Source organism: Pogonomyrmex barbatus, unplaced genomic scaffold, assembly GCF_055798465.1.
Source record: "Pogonomyrmex barbatus isolate J1 unplaced genomic scaffold, ASM5579846v1 scaffold14, whole genome shotgun sequence".
NCBI classification, from domain to species: domain Eukaryota; kingdom Metazoa; phylum Arthropoda; class Insecta; order Hymenoptera; family Formicidae; genus Pogonomyrmex; species Pogonomyrmex barbatus.
The window spans coordinates 5,796,697-5,810,305 of record NW_028297110.1 but is presented as its reverse complement, the minus strand read 5'-3'; the positions used below and the strand labels follow the sequence as shown (position 1 = coordinate 5,810,305).

At 29.0% G+C, this 13,609-nt stretch overlaps 3 protein-coding genes across 14 annotated transcripts; 1 reads left to right on the top strand and 2 right to left on the bottom strand.

Moving 5' to 3' along the window:
- Nucleotides 1–651: 651 nt before the first annotated feature.
- LOC105428144 (uncharacterized) lies at nt 652–7,409 on the bottom strand. 9 transcript variants are annotated; one of them, XR_016138342.1, is made up of 9 exons: nt 7,033–7,166; nt 5,897–6,234; nt 5,203–5,292; nt 4,793–5,019; nt 4,531–4,690; nt 2,998–3,162; nt 2,116–2,364; nt 1,637–1,801; nt 652–1,332 (listed from the first exon to the last, which is right to left on the bottom strand). XR_016138342.1 is itself a non-coding variant. In XM_089072763.1 (6 exons), exons 2-6 carry the CDS (start codon nt 6,225–6,227, stop codon nt 1,211–1,213), a joined length of 930 nt encoding a protein of 309 aa, XP_088928889.1. In that variant the 5' UTR covers nt 6,228–6,234; nt 7,279–7,409; the 3' UTR covers nt 652–1,210. The 9 variants fall into 9 exon arrangements, 6 of the variants coding, with proteins under 6 accessions (XP_088928889.1, XP_088928886.1, XP_088928890.1 ...); XR_016138341.1 differs by having other exon boundaries at nt 2,116–3,162; XR_016138343.1 differs by lacking the exons at nt 652–1,332; nt 1,637–1,801; nt 2,116–2,364; nt 2,998–3,162 and adding exons at nt 3,539–4,010; nt 4,104–4,260.
- mRpL42 (mitochondrial ribosomal protein L42) lies at nt 7,398–8,145 on the top strand. The gene is made up of 2 exons (XM_011640253.3): nt 7,398–7,539; nt 7,679–8,145. Exon 2 carries the CDS (start codon nt 7,679–7,681, stop codon nt 8,030–8,032), a length of 354 nt encoding a protein of 117 aa, XP_011638555.2. The 5' UTR covers nt 7,398–7,539; the 3' UTR covers nt 8,033–8,145.
- LOC105428145 (uncharacterized) lies at nt 8,091–13,602 on the bottom strand. 4 transcript variants are annotated; one of them, XM_089072688.1, is made up of 7 exons: nt 12,483–13,602; nt 12,208–12,383; nt 11,919–12,125; nt 10,068–11,844; nt 9,663–9,761; nt 9,463–9,512; nt 8,091–9,374 (listed from the first exon to the last, which is right to left on the bottom strand). In XM_089072688.1, the coding sequence occupies exons 1-7, from the start codon at nt 12,590–12,592 to the stop codon at nt 8,530–8,532; spliced, it is 3,264 nt and encodes a 1,087-aa protein (XP_088928814.1). In that variant the 5' UTR covers nt 12,593–13,602; the 3' UTR covers nt 8,091–8,529. The 4 variants fall into 4 exon arrangements, with proteins under 4 accessions (XP_088928814.1, XP_011638554.3, XP_088928815.1 ...); XM_011640252.3 differs by having other exon boundaries at nt 11,919–12,148; nt 12,222–12,383; XM_089072689.1 differs by lacking the exon at nt 12,483–13,602 and having other exon boundaries at nt 11,919–12,159; nt 12,222–12,362.
- Nucleotides 13,603–13,609: the final 7 nt, after the last annotated feature.

Here is a 13,609-nt window from a genome sequence, read left to right as displayed (position 1 = left end):
CGCGCTTTACGGAATCCAACCAGTGTTTACTGCAATAAAAAAATATAAGTATATATCTAATATATATTGTATATATCATATATATATATATTTTATATATATATAAAATTATACTTATATATATATATATATATATATATTACATATTTATATGCCTCAGTGAAGAACTTATAAATCGAAGTAAATGCATATTATTCGTTAGTATTTGTTTTGATCGAATTATACAAGTGATATTCAGTATTTGTGAGATATCACTTCGTTTTCATCTTTGATAATTTTGACAATTGACAGCCAAATTAGCTTACATAGAAAGAAATGTCAGAGTTTCTTATGTATTAAATATAATTTTTTTCTTGTATGTAATATCTTATTGCGAATTTTACAACAAATCTTGATTCAGATAGAGCTGATTTGTGAATTGTCATATCAACGATCACCTTTTGAATATGTTTTAGATAATATTCATAATTTCGCTAATGTTAACAATAAATAAGTGTAAATTATCAAAATTAGACAAAATGTAATTGATTAATAAATTTTTTTGTTCAGAATACAGCATAAAAAGCAAAGAAATCAATCAATTATCTTTTTTGGACCAATAACTATAGATATCATTTAAGCATCTTGTCTCGTAAATATTTTATATCGTGATTCATATTTTAAATAATATATTTTATGCAAGATATTAGCTTATCATAATAAATTACAAATTGTTCTTCACAAGTATCAGTAACAGAAACAATTGTGACAATTATGACAATCTGAAAAATAACAAAATTCAGATTTATATCAAGTCTTAACTCTTATAAATTTGTATTTTACGATTTATAATAATTTAACTTATTTGGTCAAGCACATTTTCTTAGTTTAATTTTTCTTAATTAATTCATAGAATTTAATAATCAACTTTTTGCTTGACTGTTCTCGGCTTTTCTCAGGAATATAAATTAAAACGGAACAACAATCTTTTTATCCAAAATAATGCAAAAGGGAACAATTAATAAAATTGGGAAAATAAATTAACAAAAAATAATATAAAATAATTCATACATTCGTAAAAAAAATTGATGTTTGTTTTTCCTTTGTCCAAGTTTCATTAAAAAAAAAAATTTCAATATAAATGCTTAATGCGTTCATTTTCTTTTTTGTACAGAAAACTTCACAAAACAAAAAAAAAAGATTGGAACAGAAATAAAGATGGAATATCACATCATTGACTTTCTATTTTTGACCTTTTTTCCTTCATGCGATCTCTGGCATGAACTAACCATACTTTAATAGGAGCTGCGATTTCTTCATCTGTTATATCTGCATGATATTTTCGAACGACACCTGGAAAAAATATTTTTTCATTACGTCTTCATTATTTGATAATAAATTAAAACAAAAAAATATTTTAAAAAATCAATATTATAAACAAGTTTAATTAATTAAATAAGTAAATATTATAAATATAAATGCTATAAATATTTACAAAAATGGCCTAATTTATAAAAGAATAATAATACTATTTAGTGAAAAATAAAGATTGTTTTTAAGTATTTTATTTAAGGGGGTATTCTAGTATAACAGATGTTTTTTCTACGTTTTTTCGAAATTTTTCTTGAAAAACCTATAATCCTTTACTTTTAATAACCTTTTTGATATCAGGATTTTTTCCATATATTTATTAATATTTAGAGAATGTTTGTAAATTTTTTATTAAAAGAGAGAGAGAGAAAGAGAATCATCCATAGTAGATCGTTTTGAAGTGAATAAAAAATGTGCTTGCGTGTTGTCCACGTGAGTCAGTTCTATTCATCTGAAACAAAAAAATCAAAGTATCAGAATAAAAGAAAAATATCGGAAATTAAAGAATATCACTTTGGAAATTAGATTTTTACAAATTTTTTTATTTTTAAAGGGTTGTAAAATGAAAAAAAAAATGTTAATAAAAATATGTTAATCGTAATAGGGATGTCGATAGCGACACATGTACTAAAAATATATGCAAGTTGAGCTCAATTGGTCAAGTCAATCTTGAGATATCATGAACACCAGTTTAAAAAAATACGATTTCGAGAAAGAAGCATTTAAAGTTTTGCATACAGTTTATACAGAGAAAACTTTACTCACCATTAATAAGCCAGTCCAGGATCATAGAGGAGACTCTCCTCTTGCTTGAACAAATTTTGCTCAACTGTTATCTCCTTCCGGCAATCGATTCTGGCTTGTTCAGTAAAATCACTTGAGCATCGCTCCGAATAGCTGATACAAATATGGTTTCGGAAGTTCACATACATTTCCGCTTGCTATCCAATAGTCCCTCCCATTGTTGCCATTAGTTTTAAAATTGGCAAAAATCCTTCATTAAATACATTATTGCTAAAAAAGTGGTGATTTCAACATTTTTTTTTAATCCAGAATGTATGTGTTTGAAATGTTTGTATTTTAAAGATTCATTATTATTTTGTGTTTCTGCTCCTAAACATTTTTTCTAATAAATTATCAGTTAATAAATCCTCATAAATAGATTTTAATATCTTTAATACTTTATCATTAAGAGGTGGCTTGTTGTGAGTAAAATTTTTAAGTGTATCCGTGGCTTCGATTTTATATCACTCGCACCAACTTTTCACCTGAAGGACAGTGTTGTGGTTTTTCATAGAACTCTTATGACAATAAGTAGCCTTAAAAATATTTCTTTTCTCATTTCTTGTACGAAATCAGGATGTTTTCGAATAACTAAACCGTAATATTTTATGAGTTCACCAATAATCTTGTCTGTTAACATTTCGCCTTTGCCGCCGATACTTTTTTTTTGCATTTTAAAGTTTCGTGCTCATTCTTTTTTCGACATAAATAACGCACTCCTTTTTTTCATAATTTCTTCGTCATATGAATTAACATCTAAAATACCCTTAAAAGTTTTACGTCACTGTCTCGTAATGTATCGAATTCCATGTTTCTCTTTAAATCTCAAAAACATCTCCGTAATAGCGTCAATCTTTATTTTACCTGCCGTTGTAATTTATGGAGCAATCTTTCATGGGTTTTGTACCAATCATTGTATTCATGAATTTTCGTTTTTCTTTTTTTTTCTTTTTCTTTCTTTTTTTAAATTATAAACTTGACAAAAGCTACTTTTCATGACAGTATCGACTACCTTCTTCGAATATTTTCCTGTAAAAATAGAGACGCCGAATAAAAAAGAAAATCCTTTTTTCCATGTTCCATCGTCAACTTGATTGCAATATTTTCGGCTTCTTCATTCATTTGCTTTTATAAAAATATAATCGTAAACTGTAGATGCCGCTTCATTTTTTTTAAGGCAGGCATAATATGCATTCCTTAAACTAAGAAGCTATTCCTTCACCAATGTCCATCAAATCGCAAAATAAATCCAGACTTTTTCTGCCAACACCCAAAAGTCGCATAACAAATATAATCCGATTGATTTTGTATGTATTTTGTATGTATTTTTAATAAATGGCGATGAATTGATTAGCACTTTATTACAATTGCACTGCATGGAAATTTTGAAACCCAAATCGACTAGTAGTCTGTAAAAACTTTATATCACTTTTACAGTTTTTACAAATCATATAGCAATTGTCGAAAAGACGGTGAAAAAATTCAAAATACAGTAACCCATTTCTTTTGAAATAGTACAGTCGATAATTTTAGAGTTTCGAAGTTCTTTTGCTGACGTGCTGGTAAATTCCGTACTCTGCTCAGCGGTATGTTGATTACCTCAAAAATTTCGTTTTTTCCGACATTCCACATGAGCATGTTTTGTTTTTGATTCCTTTTTGTCCATTTTTATTTTTTGTCCAAGATTTAGCAAATAAATAAATGTAAAATTACTTCACACAATTTAAGATAAATAAAGTGCTACGTGCTAATATTCGCTCTTTTCAACATTCAGTCACACTAAAGTACGAGCCAAAAAAGCAAATGTTCCCTCGCTATAGTCGTTAGAGTTGATCCTTTTGAAAAATCCCATTCTAATCTTCCAAAAAATAACGGTCTTACGAATTTTTACCAAGATATACCTGTCAAGATGATACTATTGTGCGTCGCTTTCCGCTCTCGGCAAGAGCGCTATAAATCTATCTACCTACCTTTCAGTCGCTATAACTTTGAAAGTTTTGCGCATTGAAATAAATCCTTTTACATACATATTTTCCATAACATATTACTTGTAGAAAATGTAAAAAACTCGAGTTTTTTTTAATGTTACATTAGAATACCCCTTTAAGGTGATGCGTAATTTAATATCTAAAACGATTGATAGTAATCGGCGATATTGGATCAAGCCCGGTCCTTATTTTATGGATACATTCTGATATTCATTGCCAGTACTGAAGATATATATAGTTCATGTCACATATATTATAGATTTTTAATACTGGCAGTGAAGCAGAACGCAACTCTGTGTTTGAAAACAAATAGAAAGTCACAAAGAACTTCTTAAATTTAGATGACGTCATGAATTACCTATCCACTTTCGTAACAATAATTACTATTACTATTACATATTCTACTTACTCATAATTACTTTACATATCTCCAGTTTACAGAAAACTTGTTTTTTTTTTGCTCCATACCAACTATATTTCTCTGCAACTTCATTTGATAGTATTGCTCTCATCAGTCGTAAACATGACATTTTTAAATGTTTGGATGTTACACGTCCCAATTGCTTAATCTATAATTATTTCAAATTAACATTATTCCTTGTTATTTTTAAAAATTTATTTTTCTATTGGCTTAACATTTTATAATATTGAAATATAAACATTAATCTTACCATTTGTTGGCGATACCACAGATCATTTTTTAATTTCGTTTCCATTAATTGTAGTTCATTTTCATCTCGCAATGGTAAATTTTTAAAAATATCAATATTTTCTTTATCTTCCACAATATCACACATTGTAAACTTTTGAAAAGTATTAATATGCTTTTCAATTTGATTTATTTTCATTTCCAAATTAATAAGTTTATATACAATGAAACGTTGAAAATTGTCATACTCTGTAAGATATTATAACATTTTATTTAGCTAAATAAAATATAAAATTTTTGAAAAATTCAACAAGTTAAGAAATAAAAACAAATAAAGAAAAATATCACATAACATTCAAGGATAAATGATTTATAACTTGTAACATTGAAATATGTAAATAATTGCAAATAATACAGAAATTAAATACTAACTTTGTTCGAAATTTGTGTTATGCGCGACGCTACTATTACCTTCATTGCTCTCTTTTCTCATGTTGGGCAAATTTTGAATATATAGTGGATCTGAAAATAACAAAACAATATTACATTTTAATCTATTTCGATAAAATTTTAATATTGATTTAGCTAGGCACATATTGGGATGATTCCTGATTAATGTTTAGAATGACTGGTTAGTAATCTGTGGTATCGAGTTCAAAATTGTGACTCTATATACTGATTGTTACTCTATATATTTAAACACAAGCGAGGAGTTACAAAGAAACTTAAATTTAAAAAATGTCAAGAGACCATGCTAATCCCTTTTATAACAATACTATTTTTATAACTATTATTACTACTGACTAGATGTACAATGAATGATGTATATAATCATCTAGTCTAACTGTAATAAAACATATCATCTTTATTTAATATTTAACTAACAAGACAAATGAAATAATTCATTATATTAATATTATGTCAATTGTATCTAAATAATTTTCATAATAGAAGATATTTACTTGCAAAAAAAAAACAAATTGTTAAAAATTCTTTAAAATACGGAAAGAAACTAAAAAAATTACGCAAAATTATTTCGCAATAGTAATGACTTTAGAATAAATTTATCACTAATTATAAAATAAAAAATAAAAAAAGTAAAATAAAAAAATAAAAAATTACTTGCCTTCTTCTTCATTCAAATTTGGAAATCCAAAACAAGTACATTTTTTTCTCAATATTTGTTGCAACGATGTTAATGCAATATGCGAAATTTGATGTTGTTTAGTCCATATGGCAAGATCATGTTCCAAGTTACTATCTGTTACACTTGCATGTTCAAATACTGGATAAGATATTGATTCTTCTTCAGGAAAATTGGTAATAGATTGCAAATTATTTGATTGTTTGTCTTTGTCATAATTTCTATCTTGTATAGATGAATTACTACTATCGTTCATTTCGTGGATAAAATCATTTTCACTAGCCATGTTCCTTCTCGGCCGTTTTCGATTCATTTCAAATCTATTAAGAAATATTACATGTTTAAAATAGTTTATATTATTAATATACATTATCAACTAGTATTTATAAATAAAATAAATGTAAACAACATATAAAAAGGGAAAGTGCAGTTGAAAAATTATATGATATGAAAAATAAAAGGAACTGGAGAGACATGTTATATTTGAGAACATGTTCATTTTAATATAGCTACATATTCTATAAAGCCGTATAGTTATAAATAAAAGATTATTTTCAAATTTCTTCTGAAATATTTTTTCTATAACTATACATTTCGTCTCTTCTTAAAAAATCTTCTATAAGAGATATATAATATATGTATTATTGCTGTTTAATGTATTTGCAAAATTACATTTTCGTACTATTCAACTGTAATATTCTTCTTATGTCTTAAACAAAATTGTTGTTATCCTTAAACCAATACTTGTATGTCCTTACTGATATATGTCCCTTGTATAATAATATGAATAAAATAATATATATATATATATATATATATATATATATATAAAAGTATTCAATATGAAGAGCAAAGATATTCTAACTCATATTATTATACAACAGCATATAGTATTTAAGACATACATATAAAATATATGTATATACATATATATATATATAATTGGAGGAGGGGGGAGAGAGAAAGAGAGAGCGCGCAATTAAAATAATAACCTTAAATTTGTAAGCAATGATTTTATATCAAATATACTTAAAAAATAACATAACCTATTTATAAATATTTTCAATAATTTTATGTACCATTAAAAACAATGTTAAATAAGATACAGAAATAATCACCTTGGATAAAAATCACGTTGCGACAAAACAACGATAATACAATCGAGAAGAAAAAGATTGAAATTGTCGGAATTACAGATAGATGGCATTGTATATAATTTATTTTCTATACTTTGGTATATGTCTAAGCATATATTAATGATTTAATATCCTGAGTATATCCTAACAATATACGGTAAACTAATTTTACATAATGTTACATGGATAATAAATTATTAATTTTAACTTAGTTTAAAAAAAATTTACCTCACTATCTTTTCTCGTAAGATTTTACAAAATTTTTTATATATTACAAATTAAAGGCTTATTTTCAAGTATAATAACTAAACCAAAATGGAAAGGAAAAGAGAAAAAAACCTACAAACCTAACCTACTATGGCGCAGTAGCTAATAAATCTTGGGCTTTTACAGAAAAGCAGAGGTTAGGATTGAACGTCGAATTCTTCCTCAAAAAAAAATCCATAAAAAGATATTAATCGAAACGCATATGTACTAAGACATTACGAGGTACGTATCGCAAAATGTTGTTTAAAATGAGCGGAAATATTATGAGAAATTATGTCACCCTATCAAAATCTTGATTGTTGAAACGGTTACGATACATCAAGCAAATTTTAATATTATTATTAATCACGATTTTCTACAGATGAATCCTGCGTTACGCACAATCCGAGCTTTCATCCGCTCTACAAGACACGCTAGGTATAGCACTCTACCTTCAGAAGCAGTAATCTTCACAGAGGATGATCGTATGGTCGTCTGCTGGCATCCAGAGAAACCGTTTCCATACGAGTATTCCTTACCTCTGCCCGAGGAAAAATCTGACACATCCATATTGTGTATTGGAGAGAAAGATGTCACAGATGTCTTTCGGAAGAAGAAACCATATCAAGTTGTAGAAGAACTAGCAAAGATTACATATACTACCAAGCATAGGTGGTATCCTAGGAGCAGGGACAAGAAAGCGAAAATTACATCACCTGACAGATCATATCTGTAGAGGAATACGAAGTGTGTTAATGGAGAAGCACCATATTTAATTCATTTTATACATATAGTTATATTTTGCAAAATATGTATTGATAAATATACAAAGATTAATTATTAACAGTTCATGAATTAGCCATAAATTACATTGCTTAATTTGTCCATGTCTTCTAAGAATTTAAGTATCATAATTCCATGTTTTTATGTTACAAATTAAACGAAGATGTTTATCTCTCGTTACAATGTTAGATATGTATGATTTTTACATGCACCTTTTTTTAGTGCCGAGTCCTTAAAAATACATATATTTATTTTTATATATTTTATCAAATTGCACGCAATTATTTATATATTCTGCGAACTTAATTGGCAAAAAATAATTAATATAATCATCATACTTGGTTACTGCACATCATAATATACAATTCTTTTTGCTATATATACATATCAAATTTATCGCGGTATCAAAAACTGATTTATTATATTACAATTTATCTTACTTTGCTCGCATCATAAATCATTGGGGAAAAGCTGCCTTTCTCCCTCCAACATAAAAATTTGCAAGGCTTTATATAATAAGTATCTACCAAATTTTCGTTTCTGTTTGATGCTCCATGTTGCTACGATGCCGTAATACTCGCCGCCTCTAGAATTTTTCAAATACTCCTTTCCGATCGCGTCTATCATGGCAGCCTCTCTCGTGTAAGCCTCCACTGGGATAATGTTTTGAAACACATGCAAACATATCACACCATGACCGCTGTTCCATATATCAAGAATGCATTTGATTTTTTCGTTTGTGGTGCTCAAGCCATCCCTCCATATCTTGAAAGCATCATAGAGATGAGCGAAAGGTCTGGAACGTTTACCCTTGCCAATGTAAAATATAGCGTTATAAAAAGTCGACCAAACTTCTGGTTCTGTGAGACTACGATTTGGTAGATTTTGCGTTATACGCGGATCTAATAACAAATAAGTGAATGATGTTCTTGATGTGCCCTCCCGCCATCTCCGAGACGGATCTGGAAATGCAAATTCTTGAAATACTTGCTTCTCCAGACTTTCGTAAGTATTCAAATGATTTATCCATTGTCCAAACTCTAGTCCAAAATCAGATCTAATGTTGTTGTTCAATCTTGCATAATTTCTTGGAAGATTCTGCGAATTTGATGAAGTAGGGTTAACACCCTTAATACTTCTTAAACGCAAAAGACGTTTTTTGTAAAGCGGTCTGGTTGTATCGGTGATCGGACCAGGTTGATCACCAAGTTGTTTAAGTTCTCGTCTAAGAGCAACATCGTCAATAAACAATAGCTCTTCTGGCAAATTTCGAGAAGTGGATGCATTTGAAACATCTGTAATAAACAAATTTTCCATTTATATTGATATAATAATTTTATAATTAATAATAATGTGTTATTGTTGAAATTATTTGCAACTTACCAGACATAGTCGTTTTACTTCTGGTATCGTGTTCAGTTCTATTGGAAGTACTGAAAGATTGTATAGAAAGATTGATAAAATTAATTATTTGATAAGCTTAATCTTCTCTTTGTTGCAAACTATTTCAGTAATTAATCTTGATATATAGATAATATAGAAATAAAAATTATAATTATAAAAATAATACTTGCAAGTCTCACCTAAGTGGTGTAACACAAAATCGTCGTTCTAATAGAATTATACCTTTTTCTGGATCTTCATATTTGTATTCTTGAGCACTAACATATGAAAGCAGAGACCTACAATTCAGAAAATTATTTTTTCATATTATAAGTACTTTATATTTTGTATTTCGAAGTATTTTGAATTCTGCATGTATTTATTTTAAAATTAAAAAAAAAACTAAATGTTATAAAATTTCATTAAATGTTTTAAAATTTAAAAACAAGATTGATTATTTGACAAATATGTATGAAGTATTATTTCTTATGAGTATATTACTCGAATCTTAAAAAATGAAATTTGATTGTCAGATTTGACTTGAATTTTTTAAGTACATAAATTAATCTCATTTTTTATTATTAAATATAGAGTGTTATACTCACGAATCTTCAGTTTGATGCACGTCTAAGTTTTTTGTCTTCAGCATCAAATCCTGTATCCTCTTAGAATCGATTCTTCTTGAAGAATACGAGTTTCGAGAATCCGATAAACAAATTCGTTTCTTATATGAATTATTTTCTTTAGGCGAGTTATGTAATGGAAGTTCATGAAAGCTGTCATTGCACCAATTTTTCGCATGAAAATTACAGGTCTTACTTATATTCATATTTAGATCTTCATTTAAGAATTTTTTAGTATCACAATCGACACAATCTACAGAATTTTCTTTATGCGACGAATCAGATTCGATTGGACACGTAGATTTTATATTACTAGTAAAAATATCTATCGATTTTTCTGGTATTTTATCTATATTATGTATTGTTTCGGTTGTTATAAATTCAGTATTCACTTTATCTTTTAGATATATCTTATTATTGCTGAAAGTATCAAGAAGTTCTTCGTTCTCTTTCTCAATTTGATTAGAATTGCTACTTGTATCTAAGATATTTGCATCACTGTTATCATCCGTTGTACTATCTTCATCATATCTTCTTTCATCCAACTTTATTGCCAAATCATTATTACACAGATTGCTTCGTTTTATTTTTGAAGATTTTGTAAAATTCGTTGATGAAAATTCACTACTTGTATCTAGAATATCGTAACGAGTTGTATCTCTAAATGTTCCCAAAAAAATAGTTTTGTTCAAATCAATTAACTTTAGTTTATTAGAAGTAAATTCATCAGAAGTAACATCACTTTCATATCGATAAGGATCAAATCTTTTTCGGCTCGAATGGAACCTGTATATCGATCGTTTTTTTCTTCTCGGTGTTGACTGAGCAATATGTTTTTTATCCCAATTAAACTCAGACATTTGGTTTTTGTATTCACGAGATTTCTTGAATTTTGGAGAATAGTCATCTGTACATGAGATCTTTGTCAGATTTCTTTTTTTACAGACTGGTGTAAAATTAGGTGACTTGCTAACGATAGAATCATCGCAAATATGCGATGGTATTAACGGAGTTTTATAAGCATTTCTTTTTTTTCTATGATTAGGCGTATTAAAGTTCGGTGACATGCTAATGATAGAATTATTTAAGACGCGAGTCGGTGTTAAAGAAATCTTGTCGGAGATATCTTTGCATTTTCTTTTAGAAGTGTTTCGTATATTATGCTTTGAGTATTGTCTTTTTATATTCAAAGTCTCAAGTTTTAAGGTATCTTTATCAGGATTATTCTTTATTTTACATGAATTCTTTGGCTTTTTATATTTATAACACGCATTTGCATCTTTCATTAGATGGATTGATGCAACAGAATTGTTTTTCTTTCGCTTGTTTTTTTTGTACTTATGTAAAGTTTCGTCAATAGTACAATTACTTGTTAACGACGATGAAAGATGATTAATAATCTGACTAACGAGGCACCTTTCCTTTTGCATGACATCGGAAAGATGTAAATTTGCAAAGTCGAAATCGAGATCGACAAACGAATAATTTTGTATCTTTTCCTCATCAGTCTGCAAAAGATTATTCTGTATTTGAGCGGTCGCCATATTATTAGCTCTACAGCCATCTAAATTATTTGCCAGTTTGTACTTCGTTTCAATGACAGCGCGTGCATCTGTAACAAGGCTCGTGTCTACAATCATCGAAGAAGAGTTTAATTTACAATTGGAAGATTCCAATTGTAAAGCAAGCGTAGTATCTAACACATCTTTTGATGCAACATATTCGGCGATCACATCCCCAGTAGTAATTAAAACTTTATCTGCAATATTAAAAAAATAATGAATAACAATTTAACAATTATCTATAGACTAAACATTTGCAGAATCATCTTACCAAGTTCCATATTATACTTTGGTTTATCATCCTCGTCTTGAATATTTGTGCAGTAATTTGAAAGTAATGTGATGGCTTTAAAATACTTTCCATCGAAGGCATAGTGAAATGGACTACGTCCATCATTGTCCAAGCAGAATGGATCACCACCGTTTGCCAGAAGCAACTGCAGTATGTTTATCCTGCCCCAAGCTGCTGCTACGTGAACTGGAGTCATACCATCATTTGATCTAAGAGCACACTGCGTTTATTGCATTTATGTTTGCATATAGAAAGTTGCTATAATCACAGTTTGGATTATACCTCACATTGGGGTTGCCACCATGACGTAAGAACAGCTTGGTCACTTCCTCTGCAAATTCCTCTGAATCGTTACCGATAACTAAATGAAATGGAGTAATTCCATGTGCCGGAATCAAGACATTGGGATCCGCATCTTTATTTAATAAGAGAGTTGCCACTTGTCTGTATATAAAAGATTTACAAATCAGCTTAAGTTCTCATGTTTTTAAAAAATTTCAGGCAAATGCAAGTTATATATTCGTTGTGACAATTGTTTTGTACCTTATGTTATTATCCTCAAGCCCATCGCAGAGGGATGAAGCCAAAAATAAGCCACCTTTTGTTTTTGGAGTTGACATCTTCTCACCTTCGTCCGGGACACCTAATTGCATATAACGTCCACCGAGGTACGTTTCATATATGAAAACACTTTAGAGCGTGGCAATTGTTTGTTTTTATACGCGTTTCATAATAACGAATAAAAAATGTAACGTAGAATAACAAATCGATCATTATCAATTTACAATGTTACCGTTTTCGAACTGCTTTAACAGATTAAGATTCAAACTTTCGTATAATAAAAACATTGACGCCGAATTTGGAGCAGACTGTAAATACAGAGCGTTGCAAGTTGTCACTGCACATCTTTTGTGAAATATAATCATTGGTCATGCGCAGTATACTACAATATGCGTTGGTTCGTTGACACACGAGGACAATGCATGGTGTAAAGCCTGAGACACAATGAAAAGGTATAGGAAACAGGAACAGGGAATAGCAATAGGCAACAGATTTCGACCAATCAGAAGTTGTGAAGAATATCGAAGATATTTCTGATTGGTCAAAATCTGTTGCCCGTTCCCTATTCCCTGTTATCTGTTTTTCATTGTACATCCAGCTTAAGTCTCGGTCTACAATAAGTGATTTAAAGCCGTAAGAAATTGACCAATCATAATAGACTATTTTCCTATTCTTCGACTATGATTCGTCCATTTTTTATGGCTCAAGGCTTAAATCACCTATTGTAGATTAAAGAAACAAGGTATGCTCTTGCGCATGAAAATGGAGCAACGAAGATGATGGAATAAGTAGCCAGCCATATTAATAAATCAGCCAAACAGCGTTTTTCTTGCGATATTCAAAATGTAGTATAAATAAGGAAAGGACAATTAATGAATTTATTTTTTTTGAGACCTACTATTATAACTTTTATTATTAATAATTATTAAATTCTCTATTATCAAATCACATGTCATATAGTCACAAATTTGTTTATTTTATTATTATTTTCCAATATGGAAGGCGACTTGTTCCAACGCCATATCTGTACAGAACGAATCCAAATTGGGTCTCTACGAGCATACCTTGGCTGCGTTCGTAACTTACTGGCAGTACTGCCAGCATGACGT

What these genes read in the sequence shown, in the direction of transcription:
- LOC105428144 (XM_089072760.1), bottom strand. Translation starts at nt 7,121, where the DNA reads ATGCCATCTATCTGTAATTCCGACAATTTCAATCTTTTTCTTCTCGAT. An exon ending in CAACGTGATTTTTATCCAAG is followed by an intron (nt 6,235 to 7,032) that starts GTGATTATTTCT and finishes ATTTCTTAATAG; the next exon opens with ATTTGAAATGAATCGAAAAC. An exon ending in TGTGGTATCGCCAACAAATG is followed by an intron (nt 4,691 to 4,792) that starts GTAAGATTAATG and finishes AAATAATTATAG; the next exon opens with ATTAAGCAATTGGGACGTGT.
- LOC105428145 (XM_011640252.3), bottom strand. Translation starts at nt 12,592, where the DNA reads ATGCAATTAGGTGTCCCGGACGAAGGTGAGAAGATGTCAACTCCAAAA. An exon ending in GGTGGCAACCCCAATGTGAG is followed by an intron (nt 12,149 to 12,221) that starts GTATAATCCAAA and finishes GTGTGCTCTTAG; the next exon opens with ATCAAATGATGGTATGACTC. An exon ending in AAGTAAAACGACTATGTCTG is followed by an intron (nt 9,375 to 9,462) that starts GTAAGTTGCAAA and finishes TGTTTATTACAG; the next exon opens with ATGTTTCAAATGCATCCACT.
- mRpL42 (XM_011640253.3), top strand. Translation starts at nt 7,679, where the DNA reads ATGAATCCTGCGTTACGCACAATCCGAGCTTTCATCCGCTCTACAAGA.